The 27,184-nt window shown below is 43.2% G+C and overlaps 1 protein-coding gene across 1 annotated transcript; it reads right to left on the minus strand.

The window, feature by feature from the left end:
• Positions 1-25,939, minus strand: DLEU7 (deleted in lymphocytic leukemia 7). The gene is given in 6 exon segments (XM_058697698.1): positions 1-280; positions 16,385-16,517; positions 16,519-16,591; positions 16,632-16,815; positions 16,907-17,113; positions 25,862-25,939. Coding segments are annotated over 6 exon segments (942 nt in total). The 3' UTR covers positions 1-13.
• Positions 25,940-27,184: the final 1,245 nt, after the last annotated feature.

Here is a 27,184-nt window from a genome sequence, read left to right on the forward strand (position 1 = left end):
TCAATTAGGAATGTCAGGTACCCAGTCTTCTTAGCAGTACTGGCTGTGGTTCTAATTCTGGTGTCTTGAGCATCCATGCGTCTGGGAGATTCTGTAAGATCTGTCTCAAAGAAGCACAGGCTACCATGTGGACATCTGAAGGAAGATTAGCAAGTGACTGAATCAGCTTCATGACTATTGTCTTCAAACACTGGTGGGCAGTACCCAGATCTCTGTCAAACTGTTGTCCTTGAATTTGTAGAGCCAAATGACTGCAGATGTGTCTAAACTCAACACTATCCTGAAATAAACAGCAAACACGTACAATTAGATAGGTTATGGGACATTTGTTATGTTTTGTGTACCTAGCTTCCATTCCCATCTCTTCTCATCACAGGACCTCATTTTTTCTCTCAGAGAACCTCTCCCCTCCATGTTCAGCCTACGTGGTTTGACTAAAGCTGACCCCAATTCTACAACTCCAGGGACCAGACCAATCGGAGACCACCCCCCTTCGGCCACTTGGAGTGGTCAGGAATGGACAGGTCTAACACAGACCAATAAGCCGCAGTTCCAGAATGTCTGTTAGATGGCGAAAGAGAAGCTCTCTTTAACTGGGGCTTTTAGAAAGCATCTTGTCACTCTAAGGGGAGAATCCAAATGAGAATGAAGAGAGCACAGAAGAAAGTAGAACAAAGGTATTAAAAGCGATTGATTCTAATTACATTGTCTGAGCATATTGACCCAGCAATACTTGAACAATAAACCCCAGGATTTTGGGGGTATCTGAGTCAATAAATATGCCTTTTTACGTAAGCCATTTGGAGTTGAGTTTCTGTTATTTGTTCCTAGCAGAGCTTTGAAGAATACACAAATAGCCTTTGTTGCTATCATTCCATATTCACTGTCTTCAAAATTCCAATACAGGATTGGTATTTGATAACATCATCTCAAGAAGTTTCCAATGCAAATTTAGAAAGAACAGTTCCCAGGTAGTTAAAAATAATGAAGTAACTAAACAGATTTTTAATCCCCAAATGGTTCACATTCTAAAACCCATTATATAGACATGGTATGCTAAAATTATTCCAATAAATAATCAAACAAATAAAATTATTCCATCTCAGTGATAATGTTAAATAGATAACTTATTTTAAATACATGTAAATGACTCTCCACAGGCTTCCGGCTCTGGTAACATGGCACACTTAGTTTCCCCGAGAACTTTTGCTAACCGAATTCTAAATAAAATAGAACAAACATCCTTACTGATATTGCAAGAAAGCAATGGAAATTCCTAACAGCCAAAGATAAAGGAAGAGTAGATTATTTTAGCTGTGCATCAATACTCATCAAAAAAAGAAAGTCGGTCTCGAGCTGGGTTTGTGATAGAGGATAAAGTTGCCCCGAGGATGCGTAACTATTGACCTTCACTACACAGCAGCTTAAGTTTGGAGCTGCCCTCTACACTCCACGCCATATATACATTTCGGAAACACTCACGCTAAGAAATTAGCTTAAAAAATTGGAACTGGGCTGAAATATCCACAGACACGTTGGTAAAAGCAAACAAGAGCCTAATCCATGGGGACACATCCACAGCCCATGCCCCACAGTAGTATTCTCATAAAGCTTTGTCAAAGACAAACTCAGAATATGAAATTTAAAACATAGTCCACCATGATACAGCAGATACCAATGCAGGGCAGGATTAAACTCCGAGTATTTCAGCTAGAAACTATACAATCTGTTTAAAGTGATTAAAAATATAAAAAGGAATCAAAACTATTTTAAGTGAAAACGGGCTTGAAAAAGAACCAAACGCCATTTCTAGCATGACAACTATCATGACAAATTAAAAACTCAACAGACAATTTATACACCTGAATAAACCTCTGAAGTGAGGAATGGTAAACTGGATGGTTAATATGAAAAAATTACTCAGAATTCAAGATGAAAAGTCAGGCACGGGAAATATGAATGAGATGTTAAGCAACATGGATGACAGAATGATGAAACCCACCAGATGCACTTCCAGGAGAGACGAGAGAGGCTGGGGGAGCGGTGGGGAAGCAATATTCAAAGAGAAAAATGGATAAGAATTATTTGAAATTGATCCAAAACATGAATCCAAGTTCATGAACAGAGATTCAGGAAGTAAAATAATCCGGGAACAGAACAAGTTAAATGAGATTAAAATCTAAACTTATTAAGGCAAAAGTACTTTAAAAAAAATTTTTTTTCAATGTTTTTTTGTATTTTTGAGAGACACAGTGAGTAGGGAAGGGCAGAGAGAGAGGGAGACACAGAATTCAAAGCAGGCTCCAGGCTCTGAGCTGTCAGCACAGAGCCTGATGCGGGGCTCGAACCCAGGTACCATGAGATCATGACCTGAGCCGGAGTTGGACGCCCAACCGACTGAACCACCCAGGGGCCCCAAGGCAAAACTACTCTTAAAGGCAACCAGAGAGAAAATGGCTGATGGCTTCAGGAGATGACAAGTCAGACAGCCAACTACTGAGCTACAACCACTGAAGACAGAAAGGAATGAGATAATTTTTCAAATAATTGTCAACATAGAGTGGTTTTTTTAGTCCAAATAAACTATTATTTAAACATCAGGGCAAAATAAATATACCTTCACTTAATAGCACAACAAGAGTTACCCCACTGTCATATTTTTCTAGAGCTCTAATTCAGAAAGAGGAAATTTAATTCAAAAGGAAAGAATGAGATATAAGAAGCAACAGTGAACAAAGGAACTTAAAAATATGATGCGAATCTAAAGAACTGATTAGACAATTAGCTAACAATGAACTTGGGGCTTACAAAAGCAGGATGCTTCTAAGACGCTGAATAGGAGTAGCATGTTGGATGGAGTGGCATTCTGAGGCTTTGTACATATTCAGAGAAAGGTGGCAAAATTGATAAACATCGGACCTGTTAAGTATGCATGTGGGAAATGTCAGTGCTATCATTAAAGCACAGAAATAATACGTAAAGTTAAAACTCAGCAGACTTAAGAGGTATATTAAAACTTAATTGATCCTATCATTCGTCAGTAAAAATGAAGAAATATAAATCGAGGCAAAAAGAAAACATCAAATAAGCCACCTTTTGAAATATAGTGTTCACCAGATCGGATTTTTTAAAAAAATCTATTGGTATGTTCTTTATGAGAAACACATTTAAAACTAAAAACACCTAAAAACTTAAAACAAATGGATGCTAAAATATATACAAAGCAAACAGAAGCCAAAACAAAGCCAGAAAATTCATTATTGGGGATAAAATAAACAACAATTAATAAAAGAAATTATACCCCAAGATGTGATAACAGTTTTGTACCTGTGTGTGCCTAATATGATAATGTCAATTTACATTCAATCCACAAACAGAAAAGCTGATTTTTACCCGGCTTCCTCAGGAACTAGTCAGTCAAACAACAAAACAATCAACCTTGAGAGAAAAGATGGAAACACTAATCACAAGATGGAAACGCTAATCACAAGCTTGGTCCAATAAAGATAAGCAGATACACTTATTCTCAAAGACATACAGAGAAATTATGAAAGCTGATTATGTTATAATAGGCCGAAAGCAAATTCTCAATGAATATCTAGAAGTCTATATCATACAAATCATAATGCAAATAAATGAGAAATCAGTAACATAATCTTCCCAGTACATATATGACTTAAAAGTCAACTTCTAAATAATTCATAGATCAGTGAAAGAATAACTGATATTTTAAAATGCTTTATACTGAACAATTATGGAAACAGTAGATGACGAATTTGTGGGATCCAGCTGCATTGAGAAATACATACACTTACTGCTATAGATAAGTAAAGAATAATCACTGGAAAGTCATGAGCTAAGAATTCAACTCAATAATTTAGGAAAAGGAAAAAAAAAAACCCAGATAATCCCAAAGAAAATGAAAGAGAGAACTGAGAGCTGAAATTAGAGTTTGGAACTAGAGTTTTCTTCCTAATTCTGTACAGAAAGAGAAGGTATTCTTCTCCCTAACAAAAAATGCTGTCACTTGGGTTAGAAGGACTTGGGCTTCCGGCAAAGTGTTTATTACAGTTTCTTCTGGGAAACAAAACAAACATTCATCTATTCAATTCAGCAAACCATGCAAACCATGGCAGCAGGACCCAGGTGACTTAGGTGCTGGGATAAAGATAAACACAAGACACCGCAGTTCCCTTACTCAACTATTCACAGACTCCCACGCTTCTTGTTTTGAATTCCTCTTTAAAGCATTCTCGCGCCCCTGCCTTTGTGTGTTGCTTCTTTCTGCTCAGAAGGTATCAAGGGAAAGTAGAGGGGGAAAAAATGCCTCTGGACTACTTCCCCTAGATCCACATCAAGGGAAATTGTCCGCTTGCTTTATAGAAGTAATACAACTCTAAGTACAAAGTGGAAGGATCAAAGACAACATGCAAAGGGAAATTCAAAATTGAAGGAACCACCGAAATGTGTGCTGGCGTGCGCCTATTAGCCAGTCTGCAAAGGCATTCATCACCCAAATAAGATTAAAATGCCTTTAAAAATATGTTTGTGGGCCTAAAATCTGAAGTCGATTTCACATTTACTGTAAAGAATCAAAGAAGGCATCGTTTGAGGAAAGTATACATATAATAAAATTCCACTGCTGGGCTGTACTGGTCCCTGAGGCCCTGGGTAAACTTCAAATCCCTGGCAAGCTCTGCAAAGTCTCTTTATTTTACTCTTCTAGTACAGTATTTCTTTTTAATCCTTTCTCAAATATATTCACAGTCAAAGAAAACAAATTAATAGGCATAGGCTTTCCATGGGACTCTTAAGCCAGGGGATGGAAAAATAGAACAGGTGGTTGCTTCTATTCCTTTCTGAAGGATCTGAAGGCCAACTGTGGATCCAATAATCATGGCCTCCAACTAAACCTCTACTGATTCTGTTGCACAGGCTGGGGCCAAAAATTCACAGCATAGAGGCAACGGAATATTGAATGGCTCATGGGCTTTCAGTAGAAAATCACATCATCAATATTCGTGATGATTTCCTGTATGGTGCTTTCCGTTCAATGACAGAGCACATCCTCCCGGCAGCCTTTATTTGACAAGTCCCAGATGCTTCCAGAGATGATGTAATATCCTACGTGGGGTTTTGAGCACATTGTCAGCATTAGCACTATGAGCAATCTAAAAGCAGGTTTTGTAGCTTCCAAAGCCTTGTGTAATTTCAGACTCTGGATATGAAATGTATTGATTGCTACAGTGGTCCAAACTGATAGCCAGCATCTACATTTTATACAGACTCAACTAATCTACTGGGGTAATGGCCTCAGCCTGTTTGGCTCAGTTAATTTAAGTTAATAATTACGTTTATTTCAAACGTGTAAAATCTCCACTACATGATTGCCCTCACTGGGTAAAAAGCATTAAGACATGAGTGCCTACTTTCTAAGGAGCTTCTAACCTAATAGGAGGATTGAGACACATAGAGCATATATCCAAATGTCTAGGGAAATGGGATGGGGGCTATGGTAAAAACACGGAAACCCAATCCTACAGAAGACAAACATTTATAGACTCGTAATCCAAGCACTGCAGAGGGTTCATACGAAGCTCGTTCCGATGTGTGAATCCTTTCTATGGCATACCTGGTGTCCCACTGCTTGCCACACTGGAGGCAACCCGTGGCTCTAGTCTTCAGAACATTTTTTCTTAATTCCTAGCCAAAATCTGCCCTATAGTAGACAGAAGAGTGGCCTCCCGAAGATGTCTATGTCCTAATCCTCAAAACCTGTGAGCATGTTACCCTGTGTGGCAAAAGGGACTTCATAGGTGTTAGTTAGGATGGGACAGCCCTCCAGGTATCTACAAAGACACCTGGAATGTGGGGTTGATTCCTTCATGAGCACTGGATTTGCCACCAGAGCCCTGGTTCTGCCCCTCTAATCGGCCATCTGCAGACAAGACATTTTATCTATGGAATAGTCAGTATTCTAATCTGTAAAATGAAAACAGCGACCACGTGGAGAGACCGTGAAGGTCAAATAAGCTTACGGTCCCACAAACTCTGCATTTATAAGGCACTCCATCAACCTAAGCTTGTGCATAGGGTACTCCGCTAGATGGTGATATCAGCAAGAAGGACAGAAGGGGAAGGAAGGACAGCAAAGCAAAGAAAAATATGTCCCATAGGAGTTGGGAATCTAATTGGTGAGATGAAACTATTTAAACTGTTCAGTAGAGATGTCACACAGGATAAGATTAAGGCTCAAAAAGAGTGGTCGAGCTCACCTCATATCCATTAGGATGACCACCGTCAGAAAAACCTGAACACAACAAGTGTTGGTGAGGATGTGGAGAAGCTGGCACCTGTGGGCACCGCTGGTGGGAAGGAAAAGTCACCGAGCCACTCTGGAAAACAGTATGGAGGCTCCCCCCAAAAATGAAACAAGGAATTACCGTACAATTCAGCAATTCCACTTCTGGAACATACAAGTACAGCCAAAAGACGGAGTCAGGGTCTCAAAGAGATACCTGCACATCCACATCCACAGCGCACCCTCCACCACAGCCAAGAGGGGGAAGCAGCCCAAGTGCCCGTTGACAAATCGATGGATAAACAAACTGTGGTATATACATAGGAGGAAATACTATTTAGCCTTTAAAAGGTGCTATGATGTGAATGAACCTGGAGCACATTATGCTAACTGAAATAAACCAGACACAAGACGATAAATACCGTACGATTCCACTTATGTGTGGTACTTAGAGTCAAAGTCACAGAAACAGAAAGAATGGTGGATGCCAGAGCGGGGGGGGGAGGAGAAATGGGGATTTGTTGTGTTGTTGTTTTTTTTTTTCATTTTTAAAAAATGTTTATTTTTTTTCATAGTAGAAGCCTTTATTTTTTTTTTTAATTTTTTTAACGTTTATTTATTTTTGAGACAGAGAGAGACAGAGCATGAACAGGGGAGGGTCAGAGAGAGAGGAAGACACAGAATCTGAAACAGGCTCCAGGCTCTGAGCTGTCAGCACAGAGCCCGACGCAGGGCTCGAACTCACGGACCGCGAGATCATGACCTGAGCCGAAGTCGGACGCTTAACCGACTGAGCCGCCCAGGCGCCCCATAAGCCTTTATTTTTTTAATGTATTTTTGGGAGAGAGAGGAGAGAGAGTGTGAATGGGGGAGGGGCAGAGAGAGAGAGGGAGACACAGAACCTGAAGCAGGCTCCAGGCTCTGAGCTGTCAGCACAGAGCAGACATGGAGCTCGAACCCACCAACTGTGGGATCATGACCTGAGCTGAAGCCGGAGGCTTAACCCACTGAGCCACCCAGGTGCCCCCGGGGATTTGTTGTTTAACGTGTACAGAGTTTCGGATGTTCAAGATGAAAAAATTATGGAGATTAGTTGCACAACAATGTGAACGCTCTCTATACTGCTGAACCATGCACTTAAAATAGTAAACTTTATGTTATGCCCTTTTTTTTTTTTTTTACCACAATAATCTTCTTTTCTAAGTGGTCAAGACCATCAGAGTTCTGTCCTGCCAGCCCTTGCAGAAGAAATGAGGCATCAGAGAAGTGGTGGGAAGAGTGTACCGATATTATGAGACAGGTGATTCTAGGGAAAGCAGCATCGGCCTCCCAGGGAAAAGACGGCCCCCGCGATCAGAATGAATAACATGAGCTACGGCCTGAAGTCAAGGAGGGGCTGGGACTGGGAAGGGGCCAGTCTGAAAGATCTTTGTGCTCCGAACCAGGACAGAAATTAGTGTGTGAGCCTTGAGTGCCACAGTAAGGTCCCTAGACTCTTCCAAGCGTGGGGATAACAGGGCGAGCCAGAGTTTTAAGAACGCTGGTCTGGCCTAACCCACTAGATGCAGGATCCAAAGCCAGGCTCCTGACACACCCTGTCTCACTCAGTCCTCACAAGAGTCCGTGAATGACAGTGGTTTAGAGAGATCAGGCAATGTACCCACCTCGCACAGCAAATGAGTGGCAGGGCTTGAGTTATCCTCTCTTCCCAAACTCAGATGTTCATCAAAGACCCGCCCCCAGATCAGAAACCGGGCTGGTACAGCAGTGATTTGCAAAGCAGAGCTCACTCTCCAGGGCAGGTGGCAGAAGGGGGTGGGGGCCTGGATCCCCCCCACCATAGACGCCACAGAGGGGTGAGCAGGGATACCATGAAAGCACGCAGGAGAGGCACCGCACTAGCTTCGGGATGGAACAACAATGTCTGCAAGTGAATGTTTCTTCTTTGGCCACAGTCACTCTATTTTTCTTAAGGCTGAGTGTTACGAACCTCAAACTGGCATTGGTCACATACAAATTGAAAATTGGTCCATTGGCCCATCCCTCCTCCCTGCAACATAATTGAGAGGGTTTGGCTGTCTGGAAGATGTTCAAGGTGTGGAACCTTCTACACCCCATGCAAAGCCAACCCGTAGCTAACCTCCTAGCTGGAGCTCACTCTTCTGCCGCTCGGCCCTCTCCACCTGGGAGAAGGGGAGGTCTCTTACAAAAACTGTCCACTTGCCCTCTGCTGCATTCTGCATTGTATTTATTAGGAATGTGCACATCTGGAACCCTGGAGCAACCGTAAATGCACCTGCAAAATCCAAAAGGGAAGAAAAGCTAAGCCTTTTTTTAGCTTCTTACTAAAAATAAACACTCCCATCGAAACTGAAGGCTTGAAGGCAAAAAGAATCTGGCAGCAGCAGTTTCAAGGCTTGTTTTCTGAAACCAACACCAACGGATAGTACAGTCAAAAACACAATATGACTTTATAGGCTCTACAATTCAGATAACTTTAAGCAATCCATGAGGAAGATTTTTGGCTTTTTCCCTACCTCATCACCTTCAAAATTACTTCTAGATCTACAAAAACTAAAAACCAGTTCATATAGGCTTAACCTCCGGCTTTAAAATAAGTCCATTCTTTTGGAAACAGCAACATTTTAAGCTATATTCTCTTACAAGGGCCTCCGCAACCTTCTTTCTTTTCACATTTTCCTTTCTTGCCCCCCATGAACCTAATGCCCTCAACAGAGAGGATTGAAGAAAGAGCTTTTTCCCAGCTTTCTAGGATGAAGCCTGACCTTAATGAACTTCAGCTTGGCCAGCAGGCCGCTCTCCACTAAAGGAACACAAACCTCCTCCCCCAGACCCATCACAACCTTCTGCACTGGATGTGTACATAAAATGGGAACGCCATTTCTTTATTTAGAGGCGTGTTGTAAAAACCACGCTATCAGAAACAGTATACTACAAATTGCCCCTTGGCTCATCAACATCTGGCTTTGAACTACAAGTTCACGGGGCCCAGAGCAGCCTCCAGTTGCCTGGACCCCAGGTCAATCTCAAATAGATATGCAACTGTGTTAATAAAACAGTGAAGAACCAAAGTATCTGCCAGTCACCATAAAAAGTCTATCGTCCACAGGAAATTAAACATTTTTACGTGTGGGGTACCCAGTTTCAACACTCAAAAGTAACTAAGGTTCCTTATCATTTGCTTTGGGTATGGTACCTTTTTCATTAGAAAAGTCCAGTTAAAAGCACTTTGCGATGGATACAAGCACGTGATTCAGGTACGTTCACAAGGCAAACCCCAAAACTGTAAAATAAAGCACGGCGGCACTTCCAGCAAGATGTTATATATAAGTAGTTTTGTTTTAGGGCCTTCCTGCCCTATCTTTCCCCAAAGTTTCATTTTGGAAGCATAAATGCCCTGATTTTCTTATCATTCACATTATGAGCAATAACAAAGCTAGAGTTAAGCTACTTGAAGAGCAGTCACTGGGCCTTTTTGTCACAGAAAAACATGAGTTTATCCCCAGTGAAGGGCAATTCTGTGGCTATGCTACTAACCCTATAACCCTGAGCATTTATTTCTTCAATAGTATGTTAGTAATTTTTAAAGGCACAGTTCCCACATTTGCAGACATTGGCTTCACAACTCATGTTAATGAGGAAAAAAGCAGTCGTCATCAATGTCTTCCTCTGAGTGACCCAGCATTCACACTTGCAGTTTGCAAAGAACATTAGCAGGGACCGTGAAGCCAAAGCCAATGGTTTTATAACCACCGCTCTCGGTATGTAGAATGAGAAAACCAGCAAAGACTACTGAACATGAAGGAATGACTGCTAGTGAAATTAGCTCATTGAAATGAGTGAACCCACAGGCAGGTTTTTTTTTAAGCTTTATTTATTTTGAGAGAGAGAGAGAGAGAGAGAGAGAGAGAGAGAGTCCCAAGCAGGCTTCACAGTGTCAGTGCAGAGCCCGATGTGGGTCTTGAATTCAGGAACAGTGAGATCATGACCTGAGCAGAAATCAAGAGTCTGACACTCATGACTGAGTCATGCAGGTGCCCCTCCACAGGCAAGTTTAATCTGTAACAGCAGGAATGTTCTCTTGCCTCCGAAAGTTGGCATCAGCCATAGTTTCCATGAAACTACGCTCCAGAGCAGAACTCTTGGAAACTGTAAATGGTTTTAACTCCTCAAAGGAAGACAGACAAACTCAATCAGAGTGACTTCATAATTGGCTTGGTTAATGGTGTCTATGTGAGTTGGTCATTTTCAGCAGCTCTTAAAATCCTAGACTGTGTGTTTCTATGTTCCCTTTGAGTGGTGAGTGCCTAAAGCATCCTTGATAGTTATTACCAGTTTGATAATGATTTCCTACATTTGTCTGGTGCTTTTTGTCACTATGTAAAGTGGCCACCACATAAAGAGACACACAAAGGACCCAATATAATGAACTAAATTGTGTCCCCCCACAAAAAAACTCATATGTTGAAACGTAACCTCTAGTGTGACTGTACTGGAAAAAGGACATCTAGGGAGGTAATAAAGGTTATATAAGCTCGTAAGGGTGAAGTCCTAATCTGATAGGATTGATGTCCTTGTAAGAAGAGGAAGAGACATCCAAGATCGATCTCTCTCTCTCTCTTTCCGCATGTACAGAGGAAGAGCCATTCATGACTTAGCAGGCAGCCTACAAGCCAGGAAGAAAGCCCTTAACAAAACCCAAATTTGCTTGCACCTTGATCTTCAACTTTCCGGCCTTCAGGACAATGAGGAAATAAATGCCCGTGGTTTAAGCCACCCAGTCTATGGCATTTTGTTACAGCAGCCCATGCTGACGAAGATACCCAGTCTACAAGGTGACTGTTGTAGTCCAAGCAGTGTGCAGTGCACGGCACATACAACCGTACCCCGTCAACTGTACACACTCATGTACTTGATTTCAGCATGATATTCATAGCCCCTCTCTAATTGATTTGGTAGAAAAAGTCGGCTAAAACCATGTTTGGATCATGGGCCATGACTTCCCGGCTATGGGATCTTTAGCAAAATCCTAAATTCCTCTGAACCTCAGTTTCCTCTTGTAACAGATGTTTGTCAAGCTGATTAACTCTAGCCTCTCCAACAAATTTAACAAGACTCAGTACCGTGAAGCATTTTTTATCCACTATAAAGAATCTCACTTCATGTATGTTTGGCGTGTGTTTGATAATCTCTAAATATTCAAAAAGAATATTGTGTTGGTTTCTTTAAGAAAAGACTAAAATACTATTAAAAAAATATCCATTAGTATTGTGCTGAGAGTTTCTCTGCCTTCGAGCCTAAAAATTTCACTTCCTTAATTAATCCTCAGTGGTTTGATCAGGAAGTCATTCAGTGATAACGTCTCTATGCTAGTCATAAGAGACATGGGCTAAAGCTGACCTCTGGAGAGCGGAGGCTTCTTAAAAGTCTCCTTGGGTCATCCTGACTCTGCTTCTGTAAACTCAGAAAATTAAATAGAGTCCATGGGTCAGATCCATCAATATCAAGAATGCAACACAATAATAACAGTTGACAAGAACATGAGGCATCAACCTATTAATAATAATAATAATAGCTCAAAGGTATTGGGACTTTATATGGGCAGCCACTAGCTAAGACTTCATGTGCATTATCTTAATAACCCAGTAAGGTTAGATCCCTCTACCCCCACTTTACAGGCAAGGGGATTGAGGCACAAGAAGGATACTCTGTCCAAGGGCCTACAGCAGGCAGTGGCATAGTAGGTTTGAAATAGTCTGGAGGACCAGATCACCGAGCTGTGCTGCACTGTCTCTGCTTTGGGTCCCTGCTGCCTATCATCTGGGCTGTGGGCTTCAGGCCAAGTGAGTCCTCCTCTCTGTGGCAAGTAACACTGTGAAAGAGACCTGATGTTGGAGACATTTCCACACACTTCCAAGTGACACACAAGTGTTATTTCCATTAGTACAAGTCCTCCTGAAATCATTCTGTGTAGAAAATCAATCTGCGTGTCCTTAATTTGAAAATATAGAAAACATGAAAGGAATTGGAGAAGACGCACATAAATGGAAATATATTCCGTATTTAGGGATTGAAGGAATTAGTACTGTTAAAATAGCCATACGAACCAAAGCAATCTACGGGCTCAGTGCAGTCCCTATCAAAATTCATGGCATACTTCGAAGAACTAGAGCAAATAATTCTAAAATTTGTGTGGAGTTATAAATATAAATATAAAACCCCAAATAGCCAAAGCATGATTAAAAAAGAACAAAGCTGTAAGGATCATGCTCCCTGATTTCAAGGTATACTACAAAGCTATACCACAATACTGGTGCAAAAACAGACACACAGATCAATGGAACAGAACTGAGAGCTAGAAATAAATCCATACATATGTGGGCAATTAATCTATGACAAAGGAGCCAATAACAATGAAGACAGGACAGTCTCTTCCATAAATGGTAATGAGGACCTTGGAGAGCCACAGGCAAAAGAATGAGACGGGGGGACAAAACATAGGCAGTAAGCTCCCTTGACATCAGTCTTAGGGACACATCTTTGTGGATCTGACTCCAACAGCAATAGAAACAAAAGCAAAAATAAACAAATGTGACTACAGCAAACTAATGAGATTCTCCTCCACAAAGGAAACCATCACCAGAATAAACGAGCAACCTATTGAATAGGAGAAGGTATTTGTAAACCAAACATCTGAGAAGGGGTTAATATCTAAATATATATAAAGAACTCATACAACTCAACAACAAAAAAGTAAACTACTGGCTAAAAAACATGCAGAGCACGTGAATAGACATTTCTCCAAGAAAGCATACAGGTGGCCAGCAGGCACAGGAAAAGATGCTCAACATCACTAATTATTAGGGAAATGCACATCAAAACCACAGTATCTCCTAACACCTGTTACAATGGCTAGTATCAAAAAGACAAGAAATAGCAAGTGTTGGTGAGAGCGTGGGGAAAAGGGAACCTTTGTGCACTGTTAGTGGGAATGTAAATTGGTGCAGCCACTTTGGAAAATGGTATGAGGATCCCTCAAAAAATAAAGAACAGAACTGCCACAGGAGTCAGCTCTTCCACTTCTGGGTACTTATCCAAAATAGATGAAAACACGAATGTGAAAAGATATACGCACCCCTGTGTTCACTGCAGCATTATTTTTAATAGCCACGATATGAAAACAACCTAAGTGTCCATTGATACATAAATGGATAAAGAGGTGGCTCCACACATACACACACACACACATAGCCATAAAAAATAATAAAATCTTGCCATTTGCGACAGCACGGATGGATTCAAGGGTACTATGCTAAGTGACATAAGTCAAACGGAGAAAGACAAATATTGTATGATTTCACTCAGATGTGAAATCTAAAAAACAAAACCAAAGGACAAACAAAATAAGGCAAAGACAAAAATCAGAGATACAGAGAACAGACTAGTGGTTCCCAGAGGGGAAGGGGGTGGAAGGGTGGGTGAAATGGGTGAAGGTGGTCAACTGTGTGGTGATGGGTTGTAACAAGACTTATGGTGGTGATCATTTTGTAGTATATACAGATGTCAAATGATAAAGCTGTGCACCTAAAACTTACGTCACAAAAAATATATAGAAAGACAATTCTCCCGACTTTTTCGAGTTAACACCAGTGATAATGAAGCCAACTCTGCATAACCAGCCCCCTGGAAAGACAAACTACTGTGTCCTTAAGTCTGAGTTCTTTATAATCGTTACTCCACAACCAAATGGAGATACTACCTTCTCTCCAAATAGAAAACCAAGAAAAATCCCAAGATGTTAGTTAGCGAGGAGGCAAATCATCCAGAGAAACCTCTGCCTGTTTCTCTCCCTTCTGAAAGTACTCGCTATTCTCAGGAGCTCTAAGAACTCACCCTTGCAGGTGAGCAGCAGACTCCGGGAGTAAGAAAGTTGACAGCTCTGTTCCTAATGAACACTCTGGACACTTCTAGAAAGTGGAAGCAACACATGCAGATGTCTACTTGTTTTCTCGGAAGGTGAATAAAGGACTGGGACTCAAGGTGCAGGGAGGTAAGGGAAGCTTGAGCAAGTTTATGGACGGAGGAACCGGCAGAGTGCAGGCAGCAGAGACTATATGGATGGGAAGGGAATTGATAGAACGAGGTCCAGGGCAGATGAAGGATTTGCTCTAGCAGCTAAGAGGAAGGCTACTTTGGTTGGGGGTCAGGGGGACCAAACAGCATTTCTTTATTAGCGACGAGAAGGAGGATGAGTGGAAATGAGATTTTTCAGGTCGAGAGGAAGCTATTTGTGTCTGTCGGCCTCCATTTTCTCGGAAAAGGAGTGAGGGGGTTGAGGTTTGGATAAAGAAAGCTTGAGGACGGTGGAACATGTTGAGGGCAAAAGTCAAGTCGAAAGCGTTAAGAGGGTCACCAAGTAGAAGTGACAGCTGGGTGAAGTTCTGGAGGTGGGATTTGTAGGCCAGAGCAGAGAGCTCAGTGTGTCTGAGCTGGGTCAGGCCCTCGGACCACGGTTTCTGACCTGACCCCCAAACTGCGACCTCCCCGGCTGTGATTTATCCAGGGTCAAGTCCTCGCCTCAGTCATTTCAACAGTTGCCTTTGCCTGCAAGACGATTCAACGTCCTCTGCGTGACACACAGGCCTTTCGCCACCTGACCCCACTTACGTCTCCAGCATCCTTTTATACCTTCTGCCATAGCGAGCTCATTTCAGTTCCCCCAAAGGCCCAGGCCCTTTCCTTGCTTCCGGGCCTTGGATCACACAGCTCCCCTGAAATGTTTTTTCCCTTTCATGTCTGCGAGGCAAGCATTCATTTTGTTTCTTAAAGATCACTTCCTCTGAGAAGCCTTCCGAGATCACCTAAGGTGGAACTCATCACTCGGTCTCTCCTCTTGCCAACCTACCTGTGCCCCAGATAGGTTCCTGACATCACACAACCCTTCCTATTTAGTCAGTTCTAAGATGCACCTCTTTTCACGAAGTTTCAAAAATCTCGGAAGTGGCGATACATCTTAGAAACGGCGCATCATAGTTTAATTGGCAGGAGTTTTTATTTCTTTGTGGTACCAAATACAAGGTGCATTTCACACGAGAGAGCATTAGTGAAATGCAGCTGCTTTTTTAACTTTCTAACATGAGTGGAGCAGCACCTCCCCTTTTTCCCCCAAACCCTGGCTTGTAGAGCAAGAAAAGCAACTCTTGAGGACAGCTCTACGCTTTCTTCAACATCCCTCCCTCATTTCCTTCTGCTAGCCGCCTGGGAGGCAGCAATGAAGCAAAACTGGAAAGCCAGAAGATCTCAAGATCCGTGACCCTCAACCAATTAAGGTTAGTTAATGACAAAGCGGAGACTGGATCCCAAGCCCCCCCAGGTTTCCACAGCCCCACTCGGGCTGAGAGGCGGCCTCTACGTTCCCCGGCTCCACTGACTTAACAGTTTGGTACGGTAAGAGGAAACATGCCCTACAGATATGAGCTGCGTGACTTAGCAGGAGTTTAGCATTAGTATTCACGCTTCAACACCCGAAACCCACCCCGCTCTCACCCCACTTTATGAGAATTTAGGTTGACTCTGTAAGGCCTCTGAACTCTGCGGGGAGTTGGATTTATGCAAAAATAATCGTGAGTCTTAAGTGTGAAGGAACTTTAAATAAATCTAGGTGATTTTGTCATGCAAAAGACAGAGGGGACCTCATACGTGTATGCAAGGCTCTGGAGAAAGGGCTATTAATTTAGAAGGGGGGCCAGGGGGAGCGGTCCTCCATCCACAGACCGCTGCACATGTGGAAAGGGCCTTCAGCTGGAGCAGGAAGCTGATTTATGTGAGAGACAGAAAGGAGTTCCAGAGGCAGGTTTTGGCAAGGCTTCCCTGCGTCTCGGCTCCGCAGTCAGGTGGGCTCCAGGTGGGCCCGAGTTCCTGGACTCAAGTCCCAGGGGGTGTCGCCTCCCGCGTTCTCTCTCGCCCCGGCGGAAGGTCTGTGGCCAGAGCGGCCTCGCAGTGGGCGGCCCCGCCCTGCCAGGGGATCCTGCGCCCCCCGCGGGTGCGGGAGGCCAGACTCGCCTTCGGATGGTTGGGGAAGGACCTCTCCTGCAGAAGGGGGCCCAGCAGCGTCTGCTTCACGCTGACCAGCTCCGAGGTCGAGGCCACCACGCGGGCCAGCGCGCTGCGCATGCCCATCTGGGCCAGGGTGCAGCTCCGCGCCCCCCTCGGCGCCTCGCACCGCTTCCGCTTCTGGGGAGCTGACCCGCGCCCCAGAACCCCCCATTCCTGCCCTCCCCCCATCCTGGCGCCCCAGGACAGTCCCGGCCGGCCGAGGGCCTGCCTATGCGACGCGCTGGGGCGGTGGACACGTGGTCTGGATCGCGCGGGCTCCCGGGGTCGCTCGGACCGTCCCCTCAGCCCCACTCCTGCTGCAGCAGCTGCGGAATCTGCAGAGCCACCATTTGGTGGCTGATGGAGGCCACTAAGGGCGCGGGGCTAAGCCGGCTTCCCTGTCGGCGGCTCGGCGCGCTCCGCGGGCAGGTGCAGCAGCGAGCGAGAGGGGCGGGGGCGTTTGGGGTCGCCGGGGTCACATTTCCTAACCCGCGGCCTCGCGGCCCCCTGGCCTCTCCCGGGTGGGGCCGGCCCCGCCCCCGCCCCCTGCCCGCAGTGGGTGACCCCGGCTGGCCGCTGAATTCGCTCCGTCTGAATGGGCGTGTGCAGACCCAAGGCTGCCCGAAGCGCTGCCTCTATGCGCTCGAAAATCAGCCAAATGCTAAGCGCTGGGTTTTCATCGACTCCAGGACTTTGCTGGGGGGGAAAGCGTGCCGTTTTGAGCGGATGCATCTACCTGCAGGGATGGCCTGCCCCCATCTCCTTTGAAAGAGGCCTGTCAGTGACCATTCGTGCTGCGGGTGCTGGAGGTGGCCCGTGAAAGACCCGCCCCGATCAAAAGTGCGAAGAGCCCGAGAAAGCTCACGAAAGGAAGACTGTGCCTGATCATGCCCCCCCCCCACCCGCTTTCCCAACCCTGAGAATTTTCAGCAACTTCGTCAAGGCCTTGTGTTCCCCCAAACCAAACAAGGGGACTCGGGTATGGGAAGTCCTGCCCCTCTCTGCCTTGCCCCATGCCACGTGAGCTCAGAGGATCTGACCCCTAAAGTAGCATCAGGGCACAGCATGGGGGGGGGAGGGGGGCGGGTGCTCCTGAAGTGACTGGGGAAGCGTGGGTCTGGTAACTGCCCAGATGAGGGGCCTAAATGGCTTTGTGTGAAAGTCCCAGAGGACAGGGGCAGGGAGGTTTGAAGCTAAATCCTTTTACGAGCCATGAACCCCGAGACAGCTGTACAAATAGTTGCTGCTTTTAATTAAACTTAACTTCGCCGCGTCCTTGACTTAGGAGAGAAGACTGGGACATTTAAGCTTTGATAGATTGGAAACTATTGGTGTGTGGTTACATGTTAGGAGGGGGGAGAAAAGCAACACACGCTCGAGGAGAATGGTTGGAAGAGTGTTACAGAGCAGCATGGTCTCCGCTTTCTTCCTGCATGGGAAACTGTTTGCATAACTTAGCAGGTAAGGAGGGTACAAGCCCAGGGACAGACACATAGACCCTAGCCCCGCGGAAGGGGGGGTGATGGAAAATGGGATTTCATTCTTCCTTTAGAAGGGAGAGTCCACTCTTGGTGCCGTCCAGTAAGAGCTGGAGAGACCTTTGTGTGGGAAGGCTGCTCCAATGAGTCTGTTAGTCTAAAGGGGAGTCCTCAGAGCTATGGGGTGAGATTCAGGGTCCTTTAAGGTTTCTTCAACTCTGGGATAACATGACCCCATATAATCCTCCCAATTCTCCAGCGAAGGTTCCTTCTAGTTCTCAGTGTTTTCTTCGCCTATGAAAACAAATCTGAATGCCAAGGTAAAGAAAACCTTTCTTAAACAAAAACGAGCATGTTCACACTAATTATAACTAAGTAAAAATGCATGTCTGTGCATTGACAGAAAGGAAATTACTTTGGAAGGAAGTAAATAGCTTAACATTGATGAGATTCTCTTGATGAAGTTACTTAAGTTCATGATAAAAAATTAAAAAAAAAGTCCTTGAGTTTGTGTGTGTTTTAGTCCTCAAACATTGAAATACATTAGGTTTAGCGGAGACTGACCAGGAATAGCAAAAACTAAGCCCTAATTTGCACAGAGCACGTCAGATCTCCAGGCGTGCTCCTCTTTCTAGATAGGCAGGAAATCCAGCTTCGTGGGCTCACTCTTCCGCTATCAAATGGCTGACTGCAAAACCTTCTTGACAGATGAAATTCCAGCCAACAGCAAAATTGAAATGGCTAGACACAGCCTGACCTGAGGCCCCACTGTTCTACAGAGCAGGCTGATTCTCAGACCCAGGAGACCAGCTGAACTTCAGGGACTATGAGAGAAGGGGCCACAGAACCGTGGGGTCCAGGGGCTGGTACATGCAGCTTATACTGTCTGGGTTTCCTCGTATCTTTTAGAGAGCCCTGGATCGCCCAGCAACTCAAGGCCATCTCCGGCATCTGTCTTAGCCATGGACCACATTTTTCTTTGCTATGACCTTCTAATGGCTGATGTCCCAAAGCTGGAGATATGAGGCCCTAAGTGAGGAAAAGTATCCATAGGCTTATTGAGATGGGTCAGCGGCACAGCAGATCTACCTTTGGTTTAAACACCCCCAACGTTACACATGCTAGGCTACCAGACCAAGCAACTAATTACACACTCCCAGCTCACTATGGTGACAGTTTGAGGCCACTGTGTAACAGAAGGCACACTCAAATTGGATGAGGTACTGGACACCAGATATTGTTGCTTCACAGCATCTATTTCACTCTTTAATGGAAACAACACCCTCATCACCCAGTAGCTATCCATCCTCCTCCATGCTCAGTCCATGTAGTCAAGTAGGATGAAGCTGTCCCACTGCACAAGTGGACAGGGGCATCTTAGGCTGGGGCCACTTACACATCACATTCTCATTGTGAATGATCAGGAGTGGGCACACGACCCAACTGGAGCAAGTATGACAATAATATTTAGGATGCCTTCAGCTGAATGTACTATATCAAATAAAATGATGGAACTAGAAGAAAGTGTGGACCAAAAGATGAAATAGCAAAAAAAAAGGTGAATTCCTCTTTTAACAAGAAACCAATATAAAGGCATTTAATCAATCAGAAGAAGCTATCGTCTCGGATCACACACCTTAAGGTAGGATGGCTCCAGGGTTGGTTAATCTCTAGGGGTGTCGCATCTCCAGGCATGCTCCTCTTTCCAGATACCCTGGAAATCCAGTTTCATGCAGCTAATCCTTCTTCTATCAAATGGCTGACTGCAATGATCCCTTGTGGATGTGGAACTAAGAAGACGTAAGCTCCGGAGCTTCTGCAGCCATCTTGTGAGTCTGAGGGATGAGCCTGTCCAGGAAGGAGCCAACACTCCAGAGAGAAGAGCAAGGGGTCCATAGAGAGAAGCCAGTGGCCTTACAACACACGTGAGCCCTACATTTGGCAGCATAACAAGATGACCCCACCTCTGAGCTCTTCAGTTATATAGGCCACTAAAATCTCTTTTTGTTTGAGCCCCTTTAGGTTGAGTTTATGGCCTCTTGCCACAGAAAGTCACAATGAAAGCAAATTGCTTGACATAGCTTCTAGGGTGGATACGATGTTACCATGTTAACAGGAGTGATCCTGTAACCCAGTGCCCCTCAGGCAAAACACTGCTAAAAGGTCCTTCCAACCAGTTCCAGCAACACCTCTGTTATTCACCTCAACTTTCTATTATTTCAGCACTCGTGGGGAAACTGTTGGAGCAAGTCCGGTATTCCGGACAATTGATAGGAGCATTATGAAATGAGCAGTGGAAACACTCATGACCCTGGGTGATGTGGGGTGAAAAGGAGAAGAGGATAGAAAACTCGGTGAAATGAGAAGCAATATTCTCTCTGTTAAGAAACGTGATAGAGTGTGGTTAGAGGAATACGTATTCCGGCGCCTCTGTTCATCCGAAGGTTCTTTTCCACATGAGCAAAAGATACGAACTTCTTTCTTCTTTTCTCTCTCTCTCTCTCTTTGTCGTTTCTTCTATTGGCATACAGTCAATGCACAATGTTACACTTGTTTCTGATGTACGGCGAGTGTTAGACATCTCTACACGTTCCACTGCGCTCACCAAGAGTGTAGCAAGATACGAACTTGGATGTGGAATCTTGAAGAAGCCTGGCACAGTGAGGGGAAGGGAGGTGCAGCTACATGAAGCCTTCCTCAAAGGACTTGGTAGAGCCCAGATACATTTGAGCTCTCCTTATATACTTTGGCACTTTTCTCCAAAAGGGATCCAAGAGCATTCCAGAAATGGAGCTGGTAACCTTCAACACACCCTGGCAAAGTTCATAGGCGGGAGCAAAACAAAACATGTCCAAAGAGACCAAAGCGTTATTATTTTTGAATGAAAATTATGGTTGAGGAGAAACAGATGCTGAAGAGATATCCCAAGATAGGAGAATGTAGCGTAAAAGAGAAAACAATGGCACTAGAAAGGATGGAAACCCGAAGAAGAAAGAGCAAAAAAGATCAAATTCCCTTTTTAAACATACAATTGTAATGTTTGAATATGCCAGGTCATAAAAATGCACGTGCAACTCCAAGTTTGGCCTAAACACTTGATTTTCAGAAAAGAAAAAGAAAAATGCCGTCCTGCCACGAAACCTCTGAACTGCCAAAAACAATTGTTTACATAGGGCAAAGTGTTTTCAGGACATCATATACGCACTGCCTGCCCAGACCCTATTAAACTGGTGAAGCTAAGTGAAGTTTAGTAAAACTGAGTGGAGAAAAAAAAAGGGAAGTGTAGTAAAGGGAGGGGGAGAAAGAAGAAGTTTAAAATGCTGAATCTCACCTGACTGTGCCGACATAATCTGATGTGCAAGTCACATCCTCACCAGAAAATGCAATTCTTTCTGAACATGTAAATCATTTTACTTGGTTCTGTCTTTCTGATAAATTTACCTCCAGGAGGAATTCTTGATGTTGGCAGAAAAAAAAAAAATCAAAAGTGGATTTTAAAAAGCACAGATAGGATTTTTCCTAATTCTTGTAGCTTTGGTGGATGATTTTATGTTGAAGAGTGACAGAGTTGTTTTGGATTTCATGCTGCCTACACATAATTTCAACAAGACAACCTGGCTGGGTTTCCCCTTCAATTTCTGATTACAGAATGTAACCCTTGAAGAATAACCTTTCCCTTGGAGGAAAAAAGTTAAAAGCTGCTTAATTCCCTGAACTATTTGCAGGTTCTTTAATGTTAGGGGCGGGGGGCTCGTGAGGATGTGACCACCCTCATCACTTCCCATGACCATCCTGTATTTCCAGTAGGTACTCTCTTAATACGATCTAAAGAAATATACTACTCCTTTCCTTATATTTATCCTCACTCCCCGCTGCATTTTTTTTCTCTAAGGAATTTTCTGTTCTTGTTCCCCAATTCCTCTTCTGTCAGGCTTTATGGTGGAGCAGGCGTTGGTGTTTTTATCTACGTTCTCATTTCCTCCTCTCTCCCTTCTATTTTTCCGGAGCTCTCTTTCCTAAGAGAAATAAAAGAAAGGGGGTCAGGGAGGAGGGATTTGGGGAGGTACCCAGTTCTGTACAGCGTTCGCTGCAAGATCACTATGCTTATGTTTCTGCGAAGTCAGAACTTCTTATTGGGAGCTTCAATCCGCTTTCCAACTCTTAAACCCTGCGTGAGGGGAGGGGGAACTCGAGCAGTTTTGAGAACTGGATTAGTGCCTTCCCACATTGGCAATCTGTGTTAGGAAAACAAGAGAGGCTGACAGATCTGCTTGTTTTATTTGTTTGGTCATTTCAAACCTTTGTTTCAAAATATTATTGAGAATAGTCAGAAGAGTTGAAATAAGGTAAAAGACATTTTAAAAATAAAGATTTGTTGAATATGACTGGAAGCAATCCATTTTCCCCCCCTTGGAGGAAAAAAATATAAACTATTTTAAAACTTCTGTTTACAGAAAAACATGACATTGCGTATTTTGGCATTACGAATGTCTATATTTTAATCCTCATCATCTGTTTCTTTGTTTTTGTTTTTTTTACTGTTCACTGTTAATTAGCAAGTGGGGTCTTACAGATGCTAATCTGACCATAAAACACAAATGGTCCATAGAAGTGATCAAATTTCAAGCATTTGTTGAAAAAACCCATATATAAATTTTATTTGGTCTGTACTTCCCATTTGAAAATTGAAACCACATCCAATAGGATCTATAATGCTTCTGTTCAAATATCTAAGCTTACTCATAAGCTTAAATTGTAGTCTTTAATGGATCATTCATAGATAATGGTAGATAATTTGTTAAAGAAGCATTGAAGGAATTCTTAACATCTCCTTCATTTCAGCTAAGAATGAAATTTAATGCTTTCTGGGTAAATGTTAATTTTAATACATGATTCTATTTTACAAAGGCTTCGTTTTCTTTTTCTTAATTTTTTTTAACACTTATTTATTTTTGACAGATAGAGTGTGAGCGGGAGAGGGACAGAGAGGGAGGGAGACACAGAATCCAAAGTAGGCTCCAGGCTCCCAGCTGTCAACACAGAGCCCGACGCGGGGCTTGAACCCACGAACCGTGAGATCATGACCTGAGCTGAAGTTGGACGCTCAAACAACTGAGCCACCCAGATGCCCCAACAAAGGCTTCGTTTTTAAAAAAAAATTAAGTAAATATTATTCCAAAGTCAGCATAAAATATAAAATGCGTGTGACGGGATGCCTGGGTGGTTCAGTTGATAGAACATGTAACTCTTGATCTCGAGGGCATAAGTTTAAGGCCCATGTTGGGCATAAAGCATACTTAAAATAAAATAAATGCATATGATGAGCAAAAATATATACCTTAAAAACTCTTATTTATCACAATTTACACTATGCTTCAAAATAAAACCTTTTTTCGCTTTCTTAAATTTCCATGTTAATATTTTAAGTTCCCAAATTTAACATTCATGGAAGCTAACAGATTGGGGTTTTGTGGATGATAGAAACACCTGCCTGTGGAATCCAAGAAAATCAACTTAAAACTGTAAGAACAAGTGAAATTTATTTCAGATATATATAGAGTCAACATACAAAAACTGATTAGCTTTCCTATTTACCACAATAACTGATTAGAAATGTCAGGGGGGGAATGGTCCATTTCATAATAACAACAAACCTAGAAAATAGCTGGAAATACAGTAAACATGAACATTTTCAAGACTTATGACAAAAATTATATGTAAAACAAAATTACTAAAAAACTGTAAAAGAAGATCTAAATTACTAAACTGTAAGAGAAGATCTAAAAAGAGAAAAATACTCCCTTACAGATTGAACAGTCCAAATTTATAAAGTTATAAATTTTCTCTAAATTAGTCTAATAACTCAATGCAATCCCAATAAAACCTCATAGGATTTTTATGAAACTCAGCCAACTCATTTGCAAGTTCATCTAGAAGAGAAAACATCAAAATAGCTTAAGAAAATTTTATTTAAAAAAATTTTTTAATGTTTATTTATTTTTGAGAGACAGAGAGAGCGTGAGCAGGGAGAGAGAGAGAGACCCAGAGTCTGAAGCAGGCTCCAGGCTCCAAGCTGTCAGCACAGAACCTGACACGGGGCTTGAACTCACAAATCGCGAGATCATGACCTGAGCCGAAGTCAGACGCTTAACCGACTGAGCCGCTCAGGCACCCCAAGAAAATTTTTAAATGAGAAAAGTTAGGAGGGACTTTCTATCCTGTGTATGAAAATGTGCTGTAAGCTATACTAACTTTAAAAGTGTGATAATGGTACTAAAATGGACAAATGGATCAACAGAGTCAGAGCCAGGTATGTGTATATATACTAGAAGCTGCACATATGGTAAGGGCTTTCAACAGGAGCAGGGAGCTGATTTATGTGAGAGAGGAAAGCGTTCCAGAGGAAGCTTTTGGCACGGGCTTCCTGCATCTCTGTTCTGCAGTCAGGTGGGCCCCACGTGGGCCCCAAGTTCCCTGCCTATACTGAGTTCCCATAAATGTATACAAGGTACAGTATATATACACCACAAAGGAAAAACTGGATAGATTTTATTACATAAAATTGTAAAACTTTTATTTGATGAAGACCATAAATAACATTTGAAAACTAGTGAAGTCTGAGAAAATATATTTGCAGCATAAAAAACAGGCAAAGGATTAATATATGGACACACAAAAAGAAACTATACAATATTTTAATGAGACAGATTTTAATAAAATATAGGCACAAGAGGGGCACCTGGGTGGCTCAGTTGGTTACGTGCCTGGCTTCTTGATTTCAGCTCAGGTCATGATCTCACGGTTTATAAGTTTGAGCCCTATGTCGGGCTCTGACTAACAGTGCAGAGGCTGCTTGGGATTCTCTCTCTCTCCCTGTCTCCCTCTCTCTCTGTCTCTCGAAGTAAATAAATAAACTTTAAAAAATATATATATACATAGGCAAAAGAGATAGAATCAATGGCCTAATAAATATATGAAAAGATAGCCTCACTCGTTCTTAGGAAAATGCAGGTGAAATCAACATTGAGATATGGCCTTCTACTCCTCAGCCCCTCAAACTGGCAGAAATAAAAGCTGATTAAAATACATGTGGCCAACAATGTAGGGTAATGCCTACTTTCATATACCATTAGTAGGTGTATACTAAGTCAACTGTTTTGGAGCCTAACTTTTATCCTCCAGAAAGAGTCACATGTGAGGACAGTTGTACATACACTGTGTGCAATAAAGGAGGAAAATGCAAATAAAGGAAATGCTTCTCTGTAGGGGAATGGGTAAAGAAAATCATGGGACACTGAGAGTATGTATCTCTGTTACAAAGAATGCTGATACAAAACATAAGTAGAGGGGCGCCTGGGTGGCTCAGTCGGTTAAGCGTCCGACTTCGGCTCAGGTCACGATCTCGCGGTCCGCGGGTTCGAGCCCCGCGTTGGGCTCTGGGCTGATGTCTCAGAGCCCGGAGCCTGCTTCCGATTCTGTGTTTCCCTCTCTCTCTGCCCCTCCCCCGTTCATGCTGTGTCTCCCTCTGTCTGAAAAATAAATAAACGTTAAAAAAGAAAATTAAAAACAAAACAAAACATAAGTAGAACTATAGCCCTTAACCTGGAAAGAAGGAAGTCACAAGGCAATGCCCTCACCTGACAAATATTAATACTGATTGAGCTTCTCAACTGGTCAGGCACTGCCGTAGACTCCGGGACACAGAAATAAGCAAAACAGGTCAAGTTCCTTCCCGGAGCAGCTTACACTCTAATGCAAGTTTGAAAATAAACAAATCAACAAGTAAATGTCACCAATCGCATTCAATAAGTGCTGTGAAGAAAAAGCAAGCATTGTGTGTCATTTTACTGCATTCAGCTGTAGCAGAGAAACGCAAGCAGCCAAGGCTTGAATAAATAAGGATTATTTATTTATCAACGTGTAACGGAAATTCAGGCTCGGGAGAGGGAAGCTGAGGGTAGCTTACCAAAGAACGACGTTCCTTCCAGCTTTCTGCTTTAGCATCGTCACTTGTGGCTTTTGTCCTCTTGCCTACAAGAAGCATACTGGCTGTGTGAGTCGTCAGCATTCCAGGCGGGGACTATTCTTTTTTCAGTAAGCTCTACACCCAGCATGGGACTTGAACTCACGACCCTGAGATCAAGAGTCACGTGCTCTACCCACTGAGCCAGCCAGGTACCCCTCATGGGGCCTGTGTTGGATATGGCAGTCAAGGCGGTGACATCTGAGTAGAGACCTAGGTGAGGTGGAGGGAGTGAGCCTTGAGATGTTGGGCCTGAGGGAAAGGCTAGCGGTGAGGCCCATGGCGGGAGCAGGCCCATGTGTTTGAGAGCAGCAGGTTTTGTGGCCGGAGCAGAGTGAGGGCTGGGGTCAGAACACACAGGGTGTTCTGCATGGAGCTTGGAGGTTTTTTTCTAAAGTTTTTATTTTGGAAAATACTCAACAGAAAAGTTCTAAGAATAATGAAAAGGACTCACGTACTCCTCATCTAGAATCTGGATCAGTGGTTGGCATTTTTGCCCCATTTGATTTATCTCTCACTCAAATCTCTCTTTCACTAAACGTATTTTGTATAACCCATTCAAGAGTGAGTTGCAGACATCAGGACTCTTAATCCCTACGCACTTGTCATGAGTCCATTAAAACAAGGACGTGTTCTTATATAATCATGGTGTGACTGTCAAATTCAGGAAATTGAACATTGATTAAACACCACTGTCTAATACATCCAAATTTCACCAATTGCCCCAGTAATGTCCTTTTCTTTCTGAATCAGGATTCAATCCTGGATCACACATTGCCTGTAATCGTCATGTGTGTTTAGTGTGTAAACTGGAACCATTCCTCAACCGCTTTGTCTTTCATGACATCAATCTTTTTTAAGAGTACAGGCAATTTTTGGGGAGGTTTTCCCTCAATTTGGGTGTATAAACGTTCTCTCATGATTAGATTCAAGGCCTGTGCTTTAGACAGTGATGCTGCACAAACCACGTGTCCTCCTCGGTGTGTCGTATCAGGAGGCACGCAATGCCAGTTTGTCCAGTTGCTGGTGGTTTATGCTTCCGATCGCTCATTGAAGACGGTCTCCTCTGCGTAGACACCTTTTCCTCTTGGTAAGTAATAAATCATTTGTGGGGAGATATTTGAGACTCTGTAAATATCCAGTTCCCCCCTCCCTCACCACCACCACCAATAAACTTTGACCCAATGGCTCCAAGGACTTTAGACTTTATATTGTGGGAAGCCACTAGAGGGTAATAGTGTGATTCCAATATTTTAAAAAATTACA

The sequence above is a fragment of the Neofelis nebulosa genome, chromosome 1, assembly GCF_028018385.1.
Source record: "Neofelis nebulosa isolate mNeoNeb1 chromosome 1, mNeoNeb1.pri, whole genome shotgun sequence".
Taxonomy (NCBI): domain Eukaryota; kingdom Metazoa; phylum Chordata; class Mammalia; order Carnivora; family Felidae; genus Neofelis; species Neofelis nebulosa.